A 23944-nucleotide genomic window follows, 5' to 3' on the forward strand; every position below is an offset into this window, starting at 1 on the left:
ATGGACAAAGCCAACGACTCTGTGGTGTCTGAGTTTGTGTTCCTAGGACTCTCCAGTTCATGGGAGATCCAGCTTTTCCTCTTCCTCTTTTCTATTGTGTTCTATGTGGCAAGCCTGATGGGAAACCTCCTCATTGTGCTAACTGTGATCTCTGACCCTCATTTACGGTCCCCCATGTACTTCCTGCTGGCCAACCTTTCCATCATTGACTTGATGTTTTGCTCGTCCACAGCTCCTAAAATGATTTATGATCTTTTAAGAAAGCACAAAACCATCACTTTTGTGGGCTGTGTAGCTCAGATCTTCTTTATCCATGCAGTTGGGGGTACAGAGATGGTGCTGCTCATTGCCATGGCCTTTGATAGATACGTTGCCATATGTAAGCCCCTCCACTACCTGACCATCATGAGCCCACAAAGGTGCATTTTGCTTCTAGTCACTTCCTGGATTATTGGCCTTATTCATTCAGTGACTCAATTGGCTTTCGTTGTAAACCTGCCTTTCTGTGGCCCTAATGAATTAGACAGCTTTTTTTGTGATCTTCCTCGATTTATCAAACTTGCTTGCATAGAGACTTACACATTGGAATTCATGGTTACTGCCAACAGTGGCTTTATTTCTGTGGTTTCCTTTTTAATTTTGATCATCTCTTACATCTTTATTTTGGTGACTGTTCAGAAAAAATCTTCAGGTAGCAGTATATCCAAGGCCCTCTCCACTCTGTCAGCTCATGTCACTGTGGTTGTTTTGTTCTTTGGGCCATTAATCTTCTTCTACATGTGGCCATTTCCCACATCACACCTGGATAAATTCCTGGCCATCTTTGATGCAGTTATCACTCCTTTTCTAAATCCAGTCATCTATACTTTTAGGAATAAAGAGATGAAGGTGGCAATGAGGAGACTATGCACTCAGTTATGAATTAAAGTTTCTTAAATATACTGAGGATGATAAAAAGGCAAAGTATACTAGAATTTCAGATGGATATGAACTAAATAAGGTATGTTACATTTAAACAGAATGTCACTATCTACTAGTATGTGTTGTGTCCTGTATTTTTTTTCTTCTATAAATGGAATTGTGGTGTTAATCTTTGGGCTCTGCTTATGTAAGAGACCTAAGACTACAGGTTGTGGCTCTCTTACCAATGGTCTGACCTCTCTTTAGTGGCAATAGAATAAATATAAATGTAAAACAATCCTTTTTGAAAGTCAACATATGGCTTATTGTCCATGTTCTATTTTTCCCATTTAAGTGGTCTATCTTACTTTCAAAATAAATGTTAATTTTTTATGTCATTGGATTTATCTTACTATACAGATTATTTATGTTCTATATTTCCAGTTCATTATTCTTTGGTGTTCCTCGGTTTTATTGCTAAGCTGGCTTTTTCAGGGTCTAGTGAGGAGACAGAAACCATACTAGTTTTTTGAACATGGAAAGTTTGATACAAAGAATTGTTAATTAAGTATAAAGTTGTTAACTTTAAAGGTATTTAAAAAGAATGAAATATAAAATATCACAGACATAGCATTTGTAGGAAGCAGCTTTTACTCTAGAGCAGAGTTTAGAATTATTAAAACTTACAAACAAAAACCTATCAAAAGCTTGGGGGAAGCACCCCAGGAGCTGAAGCTCAAATACCCGAGGAGTGGATGCTGCTTGGCTGGTGCTAGTGCATCTGAGCTTAGAGGAGGGCTTATAGGGCAGGGCCACAACCCTTGAGGAAGGGGTGCCACTGGCTAACACAGGTGTTCCTGAGGAGGGTGTGATAAGCCAAGTTTCTCTAATGTTGGAAAACAGCTGCTGCCTTGGAAAGAAACCAAGTTTGCTGAGGCGACAAGTGTGGATGATGGATGATGCCCACAGGCACAGTGAGCAGAGGAGGAGGCCAGAGGCAGCGAATAGAAAGGAGCAATGAGTGCTTCTTCCTCTTCTAACCTTGCTATTTTCCTCTTGTGTCCTTTAATGGCAGAGTGGCAAAAAAGGAATTACTTTGCAGAGCCTCAGCTCCTGCATCAAAGCTGAAAGATAATAGCTTCTATAGTGCATGCACTTACTTAGAAAACTATTAAAATTCTATTGGGATCATACAATTTTTGAACTTTAAAATAAATTATAAGTAATCTTATAGAGTTTTCCTATTTTATGAAATCTTAGGTACCAGAAAAATTAACCAGTTAGCTGAAGGTAATAAAAGGAATATATAGAAGATCCATATCTAGAATCTACGTTGACAGACTCCTGTTTTTTTGCTGTGTTCTTTCATTTTATTTTATTTATTAATTTAAATTATTTGTTGGTTAAAGTATTACATGAGTCTCCTTTTTACCCCATTGACCTCTCCCCAGCCACCCCTGCCCCTCAGCACATGCCTTCATCCTCCTGCTGTCTGCGTCCATTGGTTATGCTCATATGCATGAATACAAGTCCTTTGGTTGATCTCTGATCCCCTCACCCCCCGCCTTCCCTCATAGGTTGGGCAGTCTGTCCGATGCTTCTATGACTCTGGTTCTATTTTTGTTCATCAGTTTAAGTTGTTCATTATATTCCACAAATGAGTGAGATCATGTGATATTTATCTTTCTCTGACTGGCTTATTTTGCTTAGCATAAAGCTCTCCAGTTCCATCCATGCTGTTGCAAATGGTAAGAATTCCTTCTTTTTTACAGCATCATAGTATTCCATTGTGTAGATGTTGTATGGCCTCTTTAGAAAAGTGTCTATTTAGGTCCTTTGCCCATTTTTTGATTGGATTGTTTATCTTCCTTTTGTTGAGTTCCCTATAGATTTTGGAAATTAAACCCTTATCATATCATTGGCAAATATGTTCTTCCATGCAGCGGGCTTTCTTGTTGTTTTGTTGATGGTTTCTTTTGCTGTTCAGAAGCTTTCTGTTTTGATGTAGTCCCATTTGTTTACTTTCTCTTTAGTTTCCATTGCCATAGGAGCTGTATTGATAAAGATATTGCTATGACATATGTCTGCTATTTTGCTGCCTATGGGTTCTTTGAAGATTTTCATGGTTTCCTGTCTTATGTTTAAGTCCTTTATCCATTTTGAGTTTATTTTTGTGTATGGTGGTCTAGTTTCATTTTTTTGCATATATCTGTCCAATTTTTCCAATACCATTTATTGAAGAGACTGTCTTGACTCCATTGTATGCTATTGCTTCCTATGTCAAATATTAATTGATCATAATGGCTTGAGTCAATCTCTGGGTTCTCTATTCTTTTCCATTGGTCAATATGTCTGTTCTTGTGCCAGTACCAGGCAGTTTTGAGAACAGTGGCTTAGTAATATCTCTTGATATCTGGTATTGTGATCCCTCCTACTTAGTTCTTCTTTCTCAAGATTGATGCAGCTATTCAGGGTCTTTTTTTTTTTTATTACAGATGAATTTTTGGAGCGTTTGTTCTAGGTCTTTGAAATATGCCATTAGTATTTTAATGGGGATTGCATTGAATCTATAGATTGCTTCGGGTAGTATGGACATTTTAATGATGTTGATTCTACCAATCCATGAACACAGTATATTCTTCCATTTATTTATGTCTTTCTCTGTCTCTTTTTTCAGTGTCCTGTAATTTTCTGAGTACAAGTTCTTTACTTCCTATGTTAAGTTTATTCCTAGGTATCTTAATTTTTTTTGTTGCAATGGTAAATGGGATTTTTTTTTTTTAGTTTCTCTTTCTTTGAGTTCATTATTGGTGTATAAAAAAGCCATAGATTTCTGGGTGTTAATTTTGTATCCTGCTTCATTGCTGAATTCATTTTTTAAGTCTAGTAGTTTTTTTATGGAGTTTTAGGGTTTTCTATGTACAATGTCATGTCATCTGTGAATAATGACTATTTTACTTCTTCTTTCCAATTTAAATGCCTTTTATTTCTTCTTCTTGTCTGATCATTATGGCTAGCACTTCCAGTACTATGTTGAACAGGAGTGGTGAAAGTGGGCATCCCTGTCTCGTTCCTGTTCTTAGGTGAAATGGTTTTAGTTTTTGCCTATTGAGTATGATGTTGGCTGTGGGTTTGTCATATTAGGCTTTTATTATGTTGAGGTATGATACCTCTATTCCCACTTTGTTGAGAGTTTTTTCAGGAAGCAGTGTTGGATTCTGTCAAATGCATTTTCTGCATCAATTGATAGGATTATGTGATTTTTGTCTCTCAATTTGTTTATGTGATATATCATGTTTATTGATTTGCGGATATTGTACCAGCCTTGCATCCCTGGAATAAATCCCACTTGATCATGGTGTATGATTTTTCTGATGTACTGCTGGATCTGATTTGCTAGAATTTTGTTGAGGATTTTAGCATCTATGTTCATGAGGGATATTGGCCTGTAATTCTCTTCCATTGTGTTGTCTTTACCTGGTTTTGGGATTAGGGTAATGCTGGCTTCATAGAAGGAGCTTGGAAGTGTTCCTTCCTCTTGAATTTTTTGGTATAGTCTGAGGAGGATAGGTTTTATTTCTTCTTTGAATGTTTGATAAAACTCTCTGGTGAAGCAGTCAGGTCCAGGGATTTTGTTTGTTGAAAGTTTTTTTCATTACTCCTTCAATTTCCTCCATAGTTATTGGCCTATTCAGATTTTTTGATTCCTCCTGGATGAATTTTCAAAGGTTGTATTTTTCTAGAAATATGTCCATTTCGTCAAGGTTGTCCAGTTTGTTGGAGTAGAGTAGTTTATAGTATTTTTTTTTACGATTCTTTGTATTTCTGTGGGGTTGGTTGTTACTTCACCTCTTTCATTTCTGATTTTATTTGGGTCCTTTCTCTTTGTTTCTTGGTGAGCCTGGCTAGAGGTTCATCAATGTGAAAATTATTAGACTTAATAAATGAATTCGGCAATGTAGCAGGATATAAAATTAATGCAAAGAAATCTATGGCATTTTTATACACCAATAGTGAACTTACAGAAAGAGAGATTAAAAAAAAACCAATCCCATTTACCATTGCACCAAAAAATTTAAGATGCATAGGAATAAACTTAACTAAGGAAGTAAGAGACCTGTACTCAGAAAATTACAGAATACTGAATAAAGAGATAGAAGAAGACATAAACAGATGGAAGAATATACTGTGTTCATGGATTGGTAGAATCAACATCATTAAAATGTCCATACTACCCGAAGCAATCTATAGATTTAATGCACTCCCCATTAAAATGTCAACGGCATATTTCACAGACCTAGAACGAACTCTCCAAGAATTCATCTGGAATAAAAAAAGACCCCGAATAGTTGCAGCAATCTAGAGAAAGAAGAACAAAGTAGGAGGGATCTCAATACCAGAAATCAAGCTGTATTACAAAGCCACTGTTCTCAAAACTGCCTGGTACTGGCACAAGAACAGACATATAGACCAATGGAATAGAATAGAGAACCCAGAAATCGACCCAAATCACTATGCCCAATTAATATTTGACAAAGGAAGCAATAGCATACAATGGAGTCAAGACAGTCTATTCAATAAATGGTATTGGAAAAATTGGACAGATACATGCAAAAAAATGGAACTAGACCATCAACTTACACCATACACAAAAATAAACTCAAAATGGATAGAGGACTTAAAAATAAGACAGGAAACCATAAAAATATTAGAGGATTCTACAGGCAGCAAACTCAGACATATGCCGAAGCAATTTCTTCACCGATATCACTCCTAGGGCAATGGAAACTAAAGAGAAAATAAACAAATGGGACTAAATCAAAATAAAAGCTTCTGTACAGCAAAATAAACCATCAACAAAACAACAAGAAAGCCCACTGCATGGGAGAACGTATTTACCAATGTTATCTCCGATAAGGGTTTAATCTCCAACATTTACAGGGAGCTCATACAACTTAACAAAAGAAAGATAAACAACCCAATCAAAAAATGGGCAATGGACCTAAATAGATACTTTTTGAAATAGGACATAAGGAAGGCCAAGAGACATATGAAAAGATACTCAAAGTCACTAATCATCTGAGAGATGCAAATCAAAATGACAACGTGGTACCATCTCAGACCTGTCAGAATGGCTGTCATTTACAAATTAATAAATGACATGGGCTGGCGAGGATGCGGAGAAAAAGTAATCCTCTTGCACTGCTGGTGAGAATGCAGACTGGTGCAGCCACTGTGGAAAACAGTGTGGTGTTTCCAAAAAAAAATTAAAAATGGAACTTCCATTTTACCTTGTAATCCCACTTCTAGGAATATATTCCAAGAAAACAGAAACACCAATCAGAAAGGATGTAAGTACCCAAAATGCTCATAGCAGCATAATTTGCAATAGATAAGATTTGGAAACAGCCTAAGTGCCCATCAGCAGATGAGTGGGTTAGAAAACTGTGGTACATCTATACAAAGGAATACCACGCTGCGGTAAAAACGAAGAAATTATTACCATTTGCAACAACATGGATGGAACTGGAGAACATTATGCTAAGCTAAATAAGCCATTCAGAGAAAGATAAATATCACATGATCTCACTCATTTGTGGAATATAATGAACAACATAAACTGATGAATAAAAACAGATCCAGAGACAGAGAAGCATTGATCAGACTGTCAAACCTCAGAGGTAAGGTAGGAAGGGTGAGGGTAAGGAGGAGAGATCAACTAAAGGACTTGTATGCATGCACATAAGCCTAACCCAGTGGTTTGCAAAGAGCTGCTCGCGAGCCACATGCGGCTCTTTGACCCCTTGAGTGTGGCTCTTCCACAAAATATCACGTGCAGGCGCGCACAGTGCAATTGAAACTTCGTGGCCCATGTGCAGAAGTTGGCGAGTCTATTTTGAAGAAGTGGTTCTAATGCAGTGCCACACCCAAGGGGTCAAAGAGCCGCATGTGGTTCGCGAGCCGCGGTTTGCTGCCCACTGGCCTAACCAATGGGCACAGACACCAGGGGGTGAGGGCATGAGTGTGGAGGGTTTGGGGGCAAAGGAGGGAATGGGGGGGATAAGGACACATATGCAATACCTTAATCAATAATAATAAAAAAAGAACCAGTTCTTGGTTTCATTGATCTTTTTTTTTGGTCTCTATGTCGTTTATTTCTCTCTGATCTTTATTATTTCCTTACTTGTGCTTACTCTGGGTTTTCTTGTTTCTAATTCTTTAAGTTACAGGGTTAGATAATTTATTACCATTTTGTTTTGAGGTAGGCCTTTAAAGCTATGAACTTCCCTCTCAGGACTGCTTTCTCTGTGTCCCATAGATTTTGGATTGTTGTGTTTTCATTGTCATTGGCTTCCAGAATGCTTTTTTATTTCTTCTTTGATCTCTTTGGTAACCTAATCATTGTTTAATAGCATGCTATTTAGCCTCCAAGTATTTGATTTTTTTCATTGTTTTTATTGTAGTTGATTTCTCATTTTATGCCATTGTGACTGAGAAGATGCTTGATATGATTTCTATGTTCTTGAATTTGAAGAGACTTTGCCTGTGTCCTAATATGTGGTCTATCTTTGAAAATGTCCTGTGTGCACTTGAGAAGAATGTATATTCTGTAGCTTTGGGGTGAAATGTTCTGAAGATATCAATTAAGTCCATCTGATCTAGTGAATCATTTAGAATTGATGTTTCTTTGCTGATTTTTGTTTAGAGGATTTATCCAGTGGTGTCAATGGGGTATTAAAGTCCCCTACTATGATTGTATTGCTGTCGATCTCTCCCTTGTTATCTTCCAGAAGTTTTTTTTTTTTTTTTTAATGTATCTGGATGCTCCTGTATTGGGTGCATATATGTTTACCAGAGTTATATTCTCTTGTTGAATTGCTTCCTTTAGTATTATGTAGTGGCCTTTCTTATCTCTTGTTATGGCCTTCACTTTGAGGTCTATTTTGTCAGATATAAGTATTGCTACCCCAGTTTGTTTTCTCATTTCCATTCGCCTGAAAAAATTTTTTCCATCTCTTCACTATCAGTCTGTGTGAGTCCTTTGTTGTGAGGTGGGTCTCCTGTAGACAGAAAATATATTGTTCATGTTTTCTTATCCATTCAGCTACCCTATGTCTTTTGATTGGAGCATTTAATTAATTTACATTTAAGGTTATTATTTACTAGAGGCCTGGTGCATGAAATTCATGCATGGGGCGAGGGGTGTGTGTCCCTCAGCCCAGCCTGCACCCTCTCCAATCTGGGACCCCTTGAGGGATGTCTGACTGCCCGTTTAGGCCTGGTGGGATCAGGCCTAAATGGGCAGTAGGACATCCCTCTCACAATCCAGGACTGCTGGCTCCCAACTGCTCACCTGCCTGCCTGCCTGATTGCCCCTAACTGCTTCTGCCTGCCAGCCTGATCACTCCCTAACCTCTCCCATGCCAGCCTAATCGATGCCTAACTGGTCCTCTGCCGGCCTGATTGCCCCTAACTGTCCTCCCCTGCTGGCCTGGTAACCTCAAACTGCCCTCCCCTGCCGGCCTGGCCGCCCCCAACTGCCCTCCCCTGCAGGCCTGGTCACCCCTAACTGTCCTCCCCTACAGGCATGGTCCTCCCCTACTGCCCTCCCCTGAAGGCTTGGGCCCCCCCCAATTGCCCTCCCCTAAAGGCCTGGTTGCCCCCAACTGCCCTCCCCTGCCAGCACCAGTCAGCCCTAACTGCTCTCCCCTGCAGGCCTGGTCCCCCCCAACTGCCCTCCCCTGCAGGCCTGGTCCCCCCCAACTGCCCTCCCCTGCCGGCCATCTTGTGGTGGCCATCTTGTGTCTACATGGGTATGGCTCTCTTTGACCACATCTTGTGTGTTGGAGTGAGGGTCAATTTGCATATTATTTTTTTATTAGAAGATCAGATAGGTACTTGTTAATTCCATTTTTAATCTTTATGCCCATATTCCTTCTCCCTTTCTATTTCTTCTTTTTACAGTAGTCCCTTTAGCATTTCTTGCATTGATGGCTTGATGGTAATAAACTACCTTAGTCCTTTTTTGTCTGTGAAGCTTCTGATTTCACCTTCAATTTTGATGGATAGCCTTGTTGGGTATAGTATTCTTGGATTCAGTCCCTCACTTTGCATCACTTTGTATATTTAATTCCATTCATTTCTGGCCCAATGTGTTTCTCTTGAGAAATCAGTTGATATTCTAATGGGACGTCCCTTGAAGGTAACTTTCTGTCTCTCTCTGGCAGCCTATTGGATTCTTACTTTGTTGTTGATGTTGCCAATTTAATTATGATGTGTGTTGGAGTTGGTTTTTTTGGGTTCATCTTGTTTAGGACTCTATGTGCTTCTTGGACTTGTGTGGCTTTTTTTCTTCCCAACATCTGGGAAGTTTTCTGTCATTATTTGTTCAAATAGGTTTTCTATTCCTTGTTCCACTTCCTCTCCTTCTGGTACCCTTTTTATGCGAATGTTGTTTTGTTTCTTATTGTCCCAATGCTCCCTTAGGCTCTCTTCCTGCTTTTTTAAGTTTTCTTTCCAGTTGCTGTGTGTTTGTGTGTGTGTGTTTTTTTCTACCTTGTCTTCTAACTCGCTGATGCGGTCCTCAGCTTCTTCTAGTCTACTGTTAAAGCCTTCTATTGTGTTCTTTATTGCAGCTACATCATTCTTCATTTCCTCTTGATTTCTTTTCATGTTGGTGACATTCTCATTCAGTTCCTTATAATTCTCATTGAGTTGTGTGTGTTTGTCATCCAGATGTTTGAGTATCCTTACAACCATTACTCTGAAATCTTTCTCTGACAAGTTACTTGCCTCCATTTCATTTAATTCCTTTTCTGGTGATTCCTCTTTTTCTTTCCTTTGGGGATTGTTATTCTGTCTCCTCACTTTTTTTGCTGTAACATTTTAATTGTTTCTATGTCTTAGATCCAACTGCTTTGCTACCCAGGATCTTTTGGGGATGGTTCTATGTAGTTGGTGATTTTTGGGACCCAGTGGAGCAGTCTCTTAGATCCCTTGGGCTTGGTGATCTAATAGAGCCCCCTATTTGAGCTATTTGGATTCTCCTGGTGTAGTTGGGTCTTGAATGTTAGTTTCTTATTTGTGAATGAAGTCTCACCATGGATTGGCAATGTGACTCACCCCCTGCTTCATTGTGCAAGCTGTTGTAGATGTGATTGTGGTTCTGGCTCTTGTGGAAAGGGTTGCCTGAGGTCACACTGGTATGTGCTCACTGTGAGTTCTCAGAGTCCATGGCCTGGGAGGAAGGGGTCTTGGGGCCTGAGGCTCAGGTACTGTGACTTTGGCTGGTATTGTGTGACTCTTGCTGGGGTAGCGTCACTCTGCAACTCACTATGAGGGTCCTGGAACCTGTGATGGTGGGGGGCAGTTGTTCCATAGTCTGCGGTTGAGAAGGTGGGACTCTGGCCAAAGTGATTTCCCTCTGTGAATAACAAGGGGGTCCAGGAGCCAGCATCTGGGGATGGGGGAGTCTTGGAGTTTGTGGTTGAAACAGTGTAACCTTGTCCGGGGAGGTAAGTTCTCAGTAACTCACCAAGGTGTCCAGAAGCAGGCTGCTGGGAGGGGAAAGTCATGGATCCTGCTGAGGGAGCCATGAGCCCTCGGTTGGATATGCTCAAAGAGGTGCCTGAGGGCCACCTGCTGCGGTGGCAGGCTCTTGGGGGCCGTGTGCTGGAGCAGTGTGACTGTAGTGTCTGTGGGCAGGCAGCAAGGGAGGGGGAAGCCCGAGTTTCTGCTGCAGGGGCCGTGTGCCCTTGGTTAGATACACATGCTCAGCAGCGACTCACAGAGGCACCTGGGAGCCACCTGCCTGGGCGGCAGACTCAGGGGGCCACAAGCTGGATTGGTGTGACTATGGTTTCCAGAGGTTGGCAGCCGGGGAGGGGGATGTCCCATTTGCTGCTGCAGGAGCTGTGCGCTCTTGGAAGTGGACATCCTAGGGTCTTCAGGTCTGCGGTGAGACAGGAGGACTTTGGCTGGTGTGACTGCAGGGTCTTGGGCAATGTCCAAGGCCAATCTGGGTGATGGTGATGTTGAGTTCCTAGAGGAGGCTGCTCTCCCCTTCAAGATGGTGTGGGCTCTGTGCCTGAGCCTTGTAGCCTGGTGAGTGCCTGCAGCGGTGGCAGGGGCTCCTGTCCAGCAGAGCCTGGTCTTTGAGCCCCTGATACTCCTCACTCACTCACACCCTCTCCCTCACCTCTGTCCTGCCAGCTGCCATCTTCTTCTTCTCCTCCCTGTCATTTTATTTTTATCATTTTAAAAAAATTATTGATTGGTTTTAGAAAGAGAAAGATGGATATATATATATAATTTCTGTTCCATTTATTTATGCATGCATTGGTTGATTCTTATATGTGCCCTGACCGCGATCAAACCCACAACCTTGGCATATGTGGATGGTGCTCTAACCAACTGAGCTACCCATCCAGGGCCCTTCTGATATTTTAGATTTTGTTTCCTCAGTTTCCAACTTTCATGTCTCCATTGGACTGTTAAGTTTTTACTGACATGCACCATTATAATATTCATCTTGCATCTTGAATGTCTGTTTGCCAAATAGCAGAATTTCAACAAATGTTCATGAATGATTTTCACTTAATAAATCCATTCAATCATATTTTACATTTCTTTTTCAGTCCATTTAAAAATAAAGTTTTTTATTATTTTGGAATAATTTTAGATTTACAGTGAAGTTGCAAAGATAGTTCCTATGTAGACCTCACTCAATTTCAGTTTCCTTTAATGTTATCATCTTACATTTCTATGGTACATTTGTCAGAACAGAAATCAACACTGGTACATTAATATTAACTAAATACTAGACTTATTCAGATTTCACCAGTTTTCCCATTAATGTCCTTTTTCTATCCCAAAGTACAATCCAGGCTACCACATTACATTTCCTTTCTCTTAAATAAATAAAAAACATATTAAAAAAGAATCACAATAATATATATATAACATATATATATTACTATGTATGTGCATCTATAATAATAAAAGTATAATATGCTAATTAGACCGGATGTCCTCTTGGACGACCTTCTGGACCAAGCTGGGGCTGTGAGGGAAGCCCAGGTTCTGGGTGCCTGCTGGCGCTGGAGGGAAGTCTGGGTCCTGGGTGGCTGCTGGTGGCTGGAAGGAAGCCCGCATTCCGGGTGCCAGAGGGAAGCCGGTGCCGGCAGCCGGAGGAATGAAGGTCTACTCTTGCACGAATTTCTTGCATCGGGCCTTTAGTATAAAATAATATGCATGTTTTATGATAAAACATACAACATCAGGACACATTTTATAAACACTAGAATGATTGCCTCTGAGGGAAAGAGATTAAAAATGGAGAATGGAGAGGAAAGAGAATAAATAAGTAAAACAAGAGAGGGGCCCTTTGTAAACCAATGCTAATAATATCCTATGGAGTAATATGATTACCTCAACTTATGTATCTGAGGCTAAAAAAGACAGAGATTCAAATCTTGTTACTTCCTCTTAATATTTTGAAGTGAACCTCCTTATTCATTTTATTACTGCCTTCAAATGACAAGCACAGTAAGGGACAATGGAATTATGTCAGTGACTAAATTATTTTGTTAAGTTCAACAAATGTATATTAGGTCTCCTTCATTTCAGGAAACTGTACAAGTTGCTTTGGAAGACACAAATATGAATTAGACAAAAGCTCATATTTTCAAAGTGCTTACTACAATATGGTAATTTATTATTTATAAAAGTCACACTATAAACTATTTTAAATTACTTTTTATAGTTTATTCTTTCACTTGCCTAGATTCTTTATGTATAGAGAAAATTAATATTTATAAGGCTGCTTCATGTAATTTGTATCTCTTGGAAAGTAAATATTATCAAATGACATAGGGATGCTTTCTTTCATTGTAATAGGATTTAACGTGGCAAAAAAAAAAAAAAAAGGACAGAAATTGAGTTTTGTAAATTCCAGTGTCATTCATTTCTCCTGTGATTCATTATCAGCTTTCCCCATTGTTTCTTTAATCACAACAAATACAGTTTTAGGAGACAATTTCCTTGACTAATTGATGTTAGTTTTGCAAGCCCAGGTCACCATAGCCTTATTTGGTCACTATCCTCCAGTGCAGTTAATTAGCTATTTTTTCCATTTATGGAAACATTTTTGAGTACCTCTTGAGATAATGGTCTGTGAATAGCTACAAGGGAAGGATGGGGTGAAGTTGACAACAAGAAGAAGATATTAAATTAAACTTCAACATGAGAAACACTCAGGTAACATTTTGCTTTTTGTTTGTATCAATTAAGCTTTGACCTGAAGGCAAGAAGAACAGATGGTGGTGGTAGTGACATGATGAGCACAACAGGAGAATAAATAGGAGTGGTTGTGGATATGGAGAGCAAGAATTAACCTAATTTTTATCTAGGACTTGGAAATGACCTGGAGATCCAAAGGTTTGACTGAAGATACATTGCAGAGTCTGGAGTCCACACTGTGGCCAGGACTAGGATGTAGGTTGATTTGTTAACTGGACCCAGGAATCTTTAGAGACATACTAGTACTGAAAGTGAAGACAAATGTGTGTGTTGTCTCATAACAAGTTTGTTTTCTGCTTCACTTCTGTCTTTAGATAACTAAGAAATGAAGAGGAGAAATTCATTAGGTAGTAGTAATAAGTAAAGTTAAAAAAATAAAACCCCAACTTCATAGAATCAATGTGGAGAAAGAGTGCTTGAAAACTTGGTTAGAAGAAAAATATCTAAATATCTCACTCTAAAATAATATAGTGTCAGTTAAAACTAGGTGATGGAGGAACAGAGGAAAAAAACTCAATGTATAATGTTTGACAGTCAGCAATCAATCCTTCTGTTTTTTATTTGTGTTTTAAAACATAAGAAAATTTTGTAGGTCACTATCATGAAATGTTTGGTGGTGAAGTGGGAGTGGTTGGACAGAGTGACAAAGATAAAGGGATAGAAGGTAAATCCTATGAGGACAGGCTAAAGGAATTGAGGTGAATAGATCTAGAGGGTACAGACGAGTGATCCTTATTTGATTTCACCAAGTTCAAGGATATTAAACATGTTTCTGAGAGGTTTTCTGACACCTTTATATTCACAGAGAAAGAATTAAATGGGTATTGGCTTAATTGAAAGAAGAAAAATTTCCTTTTGTAATGAAGAACTTTTATGCTATCCTATATAATAAAAGCCTAATATGCTAAGTGTCTGGTGACCAGTCAACTGTTCAACCAATCAAAGCATAATATGCTAATGATATGCTAAGGCTGCTCAACCACTTGCTATGACATGCACTGACCACCAGGGGGCAGACAGTCGACTGGTCAGCCAGTCGCTATGATGTGCACTGACCACCAGGGGGCAGATGCTCCAACTAGTAGGTTAGCTTGCTGCTGGGGGCCGGCCTATGGGGACTGGACGATATGGGCCAGACACAACCTGGAGCCCTCCCATTGTGCACCGGTAGGGTCCCTCGGCCTGGCCTGTGCCCTCTCGCAATCCAAGACCCCTCAGGGGATATTGGAGAGCTGGTTTTGGTCTGATCCTGGAGGCCATTCCCCTTGGGAGGGTGCCAGATGCAGGGCTCACGGCTGGTGAGTGCTGCTGTGGCGGTGCAAGCCTCTCCCAATGGGGACTGATTGGGTGCAAGCCTGTGGCAGGCGCAGTGGGACTAAGATGAGCAGGAGCAGCAGGTAGAAGCTATAGGTGGCATTGGACTGTGGGTTTCAGCCCGATTCCCACAGACCATCCAGAGGGACCCCACTCGTGTACGGATTCATGCACCGGGCCTCTAGTTATGTTAATAAAAAGCAGGAAACCAAGGAAGAAAATGAATTCTCAAACCTAGTGAACTGATTAAAAAAAAACCACAAAACTTACATATCCTGGATGGAGAAACAAGACAAAGGAATTGGGTCAGAATATATTTTTAGATCTCTTCCAGCCAAAATTATTTTATTAATTGGGGATAATGAACTTCTCTCTCTCTGTCACTCCCACCCCAGCTCCAAATTTTAAAATGTGACATCACTATGACTCTATTTTAAGAGGCTGACCAATTCTAAATCCATATAGCTGAAGATATTTAAATCATCATTTCATTAAGAATCTGCATTTGTTATATATGATCATTTAAGTAGTCTAAATAAGTGATGGCTATAATTCATGTCATTATAATTCTTGAGAGTAATAGGTAGATCAGACTAGGGAACTCAAAGTGAAAAATCTAATAATGGCAATGGTCTTAGGAGACATGGAGGGTCTGGGATGCTTCAAAGTGATCAAGCACCCAGAACCTAGCGTCTCTCACTAGAAGCCATTCAGAGATTATATAACTCTGAACTAATAGATAGCTAAGAAATTTTAAGACTTGAAGACAGGAACTGGGTAAGTTTTCAGCTCTGCTGATATTTTCTATTTGGTATTATTTTGTCTCCTTTGCTCTTTAAGGGATTGTAAAGTAGGTACATTTTGTCTTTGACCCAATTTCTCCTGTTCTCAGCTTTAGCTCTTATTCCTGGGGTCTGCTCCTCTCCTGCTGAGCTCATCTGCTCTTTACCTGTCTTCTGCAGCAACCTAGCCAAGCTAATCATTTTTTGGGTAATGAATCAGGTTTAAAATGGGTCACTAATATCTTTGTTGTCAAAACGTTCATTTCTTGCCTGCATAAGATATGAGCTAAGGAACACCATCCGGTAAATTGTTTGCAATAGCTTAAAGGAGTACTCTTCCCTTAGCAATGTAAGTAAAACTAAGGAATTCAGTATATTAGTATAAAAGAAAGAAATTCTAATGCCAGGTGCAATTGCAAAATAATTTTGGGTCTTGGGGCTTTTAAAATTACAAATCCGAACAAGCTCCTGTTCTCCCATTTCTTCCTCTTTGTCATAAATTTTCATTTAACGGATCTTGCTCATCTGCTGCTTCCTACATCCAATTTTGCTTTGCTTTCCTTTTTTCTCATTTTTCTATGAATTTTATTTTTGATTTTAAAAATGTACATAACTTTTTTTAAAAAAATGTCCTTTTTGCCTTCTGGTTAGATTCGGTCATACAAAATCTCATATTGTTTTTCTAAATGACTTCATAAATCTTCTAATTTTGCTAACTCTATTTCTTATAAATTCATTAACAGTCAAATTTACCACTATTTCTTTTGCTGTTCTTGTTAGTTTTTGCTATTCAATGTAGAAGAAACACCACTTATATTTTACTTCATAATATATTCTCATTGTTATTCCCACTTAATGGGAGCCTTAAAAAACTTGGTTAGAAGCATTTCTTCCCTTAGTAATCTTTTTGCTTTATTTTTCTGCCTATTTCTAAAGACAATTTGATTAGTTAGTTCATAGTTCATGACAGAGATTTGGTTATAAGTCATAAACCAGTTTACACAACTCTTAAAATTGTCCTGATAAACTTATGGTCTCATTTTATATATGTTCAATTTTTTTCATTCCTTTCTTCCACATCTTTATATTATCTCTAAGGCTTAGCACTTTATAAATGCTACGTATGTATTTGTTGTCTGAGTGAAAAAGCCATGAAATCTTTCTTCCACCATCTTTTTTGAGCTGCTTGCCAATTAGTCCAAATAATTATGATAGTGAAATTAGTAAAAGATAAATATAATATTGTTCCACTTATATATGGAATCTAAAAAACATGCACAAATTAGTGAACAAACAAAACAAAAGAAAACAGACTAATAGAAACATAGGCTGAAGGGATGATTTCCAGAGGATTGGGGGTGTGGGGGGGCTTGGTGGGTGAGAAAGGTGAAAGGGAATATAGTCAATAATATTGTGGTAAGTTTGCATAGTGATAGATGATTACTAACATTAGTGGGGTGATCACATCTAAGGTATAAAAATGTTGAATCACTATATTGTATACCTGAAACTAATGTAACTAATATATAACTACTATCTATAATAATAAAAGCTTAATATGCTAATTAGACCAGACAACCTTCTGGACAAAGCCAGGGCTGCGAGGGAAGCCTGGGTCCTAGGTGCCAGAGGGAAGCCAGTGATGGCAGTGGGGGGAAGGAAGGCCTACTCTTGCATGAATTTCATGCATCAGGCCTCTAGTACTTAAAAAACTTGGTATTTAAAAGCATGTAAAGATGACTATCTATACCAGCCGTGGGCAAACTACGGCCCGCGGGCCGGATCTGGCCCGTTCGGCTGTTCTATCGGGCCCGTGGAGCCGAAAGAGCGGAGGGTTCTCTTGCTCTCCCCTCCGCTCCTTTACTTTGAATTTATATTAGTTCACACAAACACTCCATCCATGCTTTTGTTCCAGCCCTCTGGTCCAGTTTAAGAACCCATTGTGGCCCTCAAGTCAAAAAGTTTGCCCACCCCTGCTCTATACTAATAAAAGGGTAATATGCTAATTAGACCGGGCATCTTCTGGACTACTGTCCAGATGTCCTTCAGACAAAGCCATGGTGGCAGAGCCAAGGCAGAGGTGGTTAGGGGCAATCAGGCCAGCAGGGGATAGCAGTTAGGGGGATCAGGACAGCAGGGGAGAGCAGTTAGGGGGATCAGATCAGCAGGCAGGTGAGCGGTTAGAAGCCAGTGGTCCCGGATTGTGAGAGGGATGTCCAACTGCTGAGTTAGGCCCCATCCCGCAGGGATCTGGCCTAAACTGGCAGTCGGACATCCCCCAAGGGGTCCCAGATTGGAGAGGATGCAGGCTAGGCTGAGGGATCCCCCCTCCCATGCATGAATTTCATGCACTGGGCCTTTAGTATATTATTAAAAAGCTAAAAACTGTAGGAAACAGCTACTATTCTTAGGGTTGGAGAAACAAAAGTAAGAAGTTAGAATTATTAAAATTTAGTGAGTTAGAAAAGGGGTCCTATGAAGCTGATTCCCCCTCTTTGGCGGAAGTGTATCTTGGCTACTGCTTGTTTCTCTGAACTCAGGTACTGAAAAATTAACTAATGAATTACATCATATCTTCAAGTGTTATTATATCCTTTCTAGCGAAGAAGAACTGCATCTAACAGGCCAAAATTGCATTTTCTGACATGAATATAGACTCCTCAAAGACAAGAATTCTTGTCAATGCCATGTCTCCAATGCCTGAAATGATGCCTGGCATTTTGCGCACTCAAAATATTTATCAAATTAATGAACAAAAATCATCTAGAGAACCATTCAGGAGTCAGCTATACACGTGGCTACTTGTCCAAGACCATATTGATTGGATGATTCTCATAGGCTTTCATTAGCAGACACTAGTTGTTCAGGCTTGGTCTTGATGTAGTTGGAGTCAGAAGTCACTTAAATGTAGTTTCAGGGAAAAAGTCAGGACACAGCATATCTGTCCTTACTCTGATATCTCTTTCAACTTCCTGAATAGCTATTTGAAATTCCCTATGTCAGAGTCATCGATTAGTTTTAATATTTTCCTTTTTCTCCTAAAATACTTGGTTACACGTAAGAAAGTTGTGGTGTGCAGAATAATGGCCCCCAAAGATGTCCGTGTCTTAATTCCTGAGCCTGTGAATATATTACCTTACATGGCAAAAGGGACATTGCAGACGTGATTAAAATTTTTGAGATGAGAAAATTATCCTGGATTATCTGGTTTAGCCCAGTGTAATAGCAAGGGTCCTTATAAGAGAAGGGTAGGAGTCAAAGCCAGAGAGGCTGTTGCAGTGATGTACTCCAATGGAGGCAGAAATTAGAGTGATGTACTTTGAAGAGAGAGGAAGGGCTCATGAGCCAAAGAATACAGGCAAGCTTGGAAGACCCATTTTGGCTTTTTCATCTCCAGAACTGTGAGGTAATACATTTGTATTTTTAAAGCCATCATTGCTTGTAATTTGTTACAGCAGAAATCAGAAACTAAAACAAAAGCTATTTAATAAAAATAACTTTTAATGGGAGTTAGGGTTCTTGATTCTGGTATAAACTCTCACCAATTACCTTAGTGATAATGAGCAGGTCACTTCCTATATTTTTTTCTATATTGCTTATTTCACTAAATGTTGTACTAAATCAGGAACATTCTATTGAAAGTGGACTTCTGATGGCTTTTCTCTGGTAGTTCTTTATCCCTAAAAATTGTAATTTTGTCTTTATTTCCCCATACTGGGCTCTGTCTAATGTCCTTTAGTTGTTTTTTTTTCTTCTTCTGGGTTTTATATCAATCATCATCATCCTCTCTCAATTACAGACACAGACACTGCCCAGCTCTTTTACCCAGTTTATTTTTTAAATTACTGTCACTCTTTTACCCATCCAAAATGTATTTTGAGAAAGAAAAGAGACAACTTTTATGTGGCAGAGTTCTTATCTTTTGTGATCCAATGTGTGTGTGTGTGTGTGTGTGTGTGTGTGTGTGTGTGCGTGTGTACACACTAGAGGAGGAGATTGTCTCAGCTCATCACATATTTTATGTGAGAAATTGAGATTTTTTGAAAAAATGAGTATTACTTATAAAATAAATGAGTTCCCCCCATTTTGAAATGTATTGAAGGTCCTTTATTCACAATTTTTAAATTAATATTTGAGACCCCATATTTCTTTCGATGACAGAATTTTCTTGTGCTAATATTACTTTGTGTAAACAGTTACAGAAATGAGGTTTGGGATCCTGTGATAATTCCTGATTGGTAACACAAAACATCCCAATATATAAAAACCTTGGGTCCGTCACATCCACAACGAACAGGAGGCTCCACTGTTCGCCAGGCTGCCCATGCAGCAGGTGAGAGGGCTGAACTGCTGACCTCTCAGAGAGAGAGAGAGGCGCGGCTGATCAGCAGTGGCAGTGGCTGCTGGTGAGGCTGGGAGAGAGAAGCAGGGTGATCAGACCCTGCTTTTCTCTCCCTCGCCAGCAGCCAAGCCTCTCTATTTCTCTCACAGAGGTCAGCAGTTCAGCCGCTGCCAGTAGTCTGGAGCAGCTGCTGATCAGCCCTGCCTCTATGATCAGGCCCAGAGATAGGCCTGGAGATGCTGACTGGCATAAAAACTAACCAATCAGAACCAAATCTGGGTGAATTGCAAGAAGCCAATGGCTGCCTAGGAGGTGGAGCTTTTGATGCTGACTGACATAGAAACCAACCAATCAGAACCAAATCTGGGTCAACTGTGAGGAGCCAATGGCTGCCTAGGAGGCAGAGCTTTTGATGCTGACTGGCATAGAAACCGACCAATCAGAACCAAATTGGCCAGCAGAGGAGGGCAGTTAGGGGTGATCAGGCAGGCAGAGGCAGTTAGGGGCGATCAGGTCAGCAGAGGAGGGCAGTTGGGGGTGATTGAGCTAACAGGGGAGCAGTTAGGTGTTAATCAGGTTGGCAGGGGAGCGGTTAGGGGGTGATCAGGCTGGCAGGCAGAAGCGGTTGTTGCAATCAGGCAGGCAGGCAGGTGAGCAGTTAGGAGCCAGCAGTCCCGGATTGTGAGAGGGATGTGCTACTGGCAGTCAGACATCCCCCTAGGGGTCCCAGATTGGAGAGGGTGCAGGCTGGGCTGAGGGACAACCCCTCCCCCCAGTGCATGAATTTCATGCACCGGGCCTCTAGTACTGTTAATATGAACCTTACTGAATTATAATTCACTTTATTGTCTTCAGAGTCATTCTTCAGTCCATTAATTTCTTTCTTCATTCAACAAGTGCTAAGTACTCATTAAATGACTATATTAGTCACTACTGGTGATTTTGATGAAGGTGGGACTGCTTATGTGAACTAGACATGGTTCCTGTACTCAAGAAGCTATACTTTAATTTTAGAGATGGAAATATATATAATTATGAGAGGCAGAGCAAAATAAATGCTAACAGTGCAGAGGGAGTATAGAAATGCACAGATTTGGAAATTTTCACAAATGAGAAAATATTAGAGTTGGGACATTGAGAATTTGATTCTGTGCTTTGGAGAATAGAATGAGAGAAATTTTGAAAGCTGAAAGATAGAAAAATTTTAAAGTCTAATAGAACAATATAAGTAACAAAAGAGAGACTTTGGAAGCTATATGCTGTGCATAAAATATTGTTAGGTGGTGATATGAATGGCTGAAATACTATTAATTCATAAGAAATCAGAGTCAAAAGTATTTGAAGATAACTTATATGTTATTGTAGTAAACACATTGGATAGGAGGATATAAAATATGCATGTAATCCTAAAGAAAGAAAAAGTAAAAGAGATCCAGAAATATAATTAAACTTGTAATAGTAGTTTTGAAAACCATAATGTCATGTGGGAACCAGCTGACTCCTCTAAGTAGAAGTCCAGTGTACATGTAATGAAGATTATTTGGTTGTGTGAGATGTTAATATTGTTTTCACGGACTGAAGACTTTCTTTCTTGAATACTAACACTTGGCTATGCATTTTTTCCCCCATTTTCTTCCTTTTAGATAACATGTAAACTGACCTTGGTGTTTGAGACAATGGATGGAATGAATCACTCCACAGTATCAGCGTTTGTGTTCCTGGGACTCACTAATTCATGGGAGATTCAGCTTCCCCTTTTTGTCTTCTCCTTTTTGTTCTACTTGGCTGGCATGATGGGAAACCTTGTCATTGTGTTCACTATAACCTTGGATGCTCACCTGCACTCCCCTATGTATTTCCTCCTGGCTAACCTCTGTCGTTGATATGTTTTTTTGCTCAATCACAGCCCCTAAAATGATTTGTGATATTTTCAAGAAGCACAAAGCCATCTCCTTTTGTGGATGTATTACTCAGATCTTCTTCACTCATGCTGTTGGGGCTGCTGAGATGGTACTGCTCATCACTATGGCCTTTGATAGATGTGGCTATATGTAAGCCTCTCCACTACCTGACTATCATGAGTCCAAGAACGTGTCTATACTTTTTAGTCAATTCATGGATTGTTGGCTTTATCCATTCATTGATTCAAATAGTTTTTGTGGTAGATTTGCCTTTTTGTGGCCCTAATGTATTGGACAGTTTTTAGTGTGATCTTCCTCGGCTCCTTAGACTTGCCTGCACAAATACTAGAACTGGAGATCATGATTACTGTCAATAGTGGGCCTATTTCTGTGGGATCTTTTGTCTTGCTGGTCATTTCCTATATATTTATTCTGTTCACTGTTTGGAAGCACTCTTCAGGTGGTTCATACAAGGCCCTCTCCACTTTGTCAGCTCATATCACTGTGGTGGTTTTGTTCTTTGGGCCACTGATATTTTTCTACACATGGCCTTCTCCCACATCACACCTGGACAAATATCTTGCCATTTTTGATGCATTTATCACTCCTTTTCTGAATCCAGTCATCTATACATTCAGGAAGAAAGAAATGAAAATGGCAATAAAGAGATTGTGCTGTCATCTTGTGCATTACAGGAAGATTTCGTAAATGAATTGGCTTTGATGATATGGAACCATAGATTCTCCCTCATGCTGGATGCAGAGGAAACATTATGCAATTTCAGAGAAATGCTCGAGACTTAGGCCATGTTATATGCCTAGAGATCTAGTATCTATTAAATTATGGTATCTATTTCATTATTAAATTAGAAATGATGCTATTTTTTGACACTGTACATCAAAGTGTTAAATACCAAATTATATGTCTTTTGAAACTTATATGGTCTAAGAAAGTGCCATGTAATCGAGCAAATAATGGTTTATCTTTTTTCTATTTTGGACAGATTATTCTATTGATAGATGGAATATGCATTCATATTATTTTCATCTATTTACTACATAACTGTTTTGATTTTAATTTTCTTTTCTCCTAATCTGCCTACTTCTTACTTCCCCAGTATCAAGATATTTTGCCGCTTTATCAGGCTCCTATATCTGTCAGTATGGGAAATTGTTAATTCTGTATTAGCATTTTGAATTTAAAGCTAGAATGAGTAACCAATATCATTTGTTCTAATCCCCTTAGTTGTACATGCTAACACTGAGCAATTGAAGGGTGACTGAAATTTTTCCAGAGACACACAGCCAGATATTACCAGAGATAGTCAGGCATCAGAAACTATCTCTGGATCCTAGGTCAGTGGCCTTGCCCTTCAAGTCAATATTATATTTAAATTTCTGCTCATATTTCACTTTTAACTTTTTCTTATAGGTTTATTTGAAAAGTGATCTTTACACCTCTCATTTGTATTCCTTCTTCCTAGTAAATTCCCATTAGCATTGAGCACTTCTTTATCAATTATAAATCCTTTCCTAATTTCTACTGCTAACTTACATTTCCTGTTCAGAGCATACTAAAAATGAATTTTAAACCATTGCATTAATTATTAAAAATGTTTAAGATTCATTATTAACAGTATTTTTTGTCTACAGTGGTATTCAGAGAGATCTTTGATTAAATTCTATTTTGTAGGCCTGAAGTTCCTCCCAAATATTTACAATTAATGATGTTCCTTTTTTTAGATGGGAAACAATGTGATGGATGAATTGTGTATTCTGCTTTAGTAAGTCACACTGAGATCACTGTGTTTCTCCCAGAAAAATAAATGTAAAATATTTCAACAAATAGGAAAGAAATATTTATAAAATATGTGTGCAGGTTTTCTTTACCCAGAAGTTGTGCAGTCTAAGTCTAGGTATTCCTCTAAGTGTTTTACCTTGAATTTTATGAAGCAGATATCCTCTTTATCCCCATTTTACAGAGGAGGAATCTGAGGCACAAAGATGTTAAATGTTCTCACGGTCACAATATTCCAAAACTGAATCAGAAAGAATCAGAAAATATGGATAGACAGATTACAACTAATGAATTTGAAGCAGTAATAAAAAAACTTCCAACAAGCAAATATCCTGGACTGGATCGCTTCACAGACAGGTGAATTTTACTGAACATTAAAAGAAGAACTAACACCTATCCTTCTCAAACTAGTCCAAAAAAATTTAAGAAGAGGGAAGATTCCCAAGCTCGTTTTGTACACTCAATACTTATATAATTGTATTAACCAATAAATTAAATAAAAAAGGTCTTCAAGGTCTATTGAGTAATAAGCCTGGCTCAAAATGTTAGAGTTTTGTTTCAGGATCTGTTATCCTAACTCCCACACTATGCATCTCTGATAATAAGTA

General features: G+C 39.2%; 1 protein-coding gene across 1 annotated transcript; it reads left to right on the plus strand.

Annotated features, from left to right (window-relative positions):
• On the plus strand, positions 1–23847 carry LOC308254613 (olfactory receptor 4F6-like; the record flags this gene model as incomplete). Its single annotated transcript, XM_080680857.1, has 2 exons — positions 1–691; positions 22000–23847. 2 exons carry the CDS (start codon positions 1–3, stop codon positions 22245–22247), a joined length of 939 nt encoding a protein of 312 aa, XP_080536983.1. The 3' UTR covers positions 22248–23847.
• Between the last annotated feature and the right edge of the window lie 97 nt (positions 23848–23944).

Source organism: Plecotus auritus, assembly GCF_963455305.1.
Source record: "Plecotus auritus genome assembly, chromosome: 1".
Lineage (NCBI taxonomy): Eukaryota > Metazoa > Chordata > Mammalia > Chiroptera > Vespertilionidae > Plecotus > Plecotus auritus.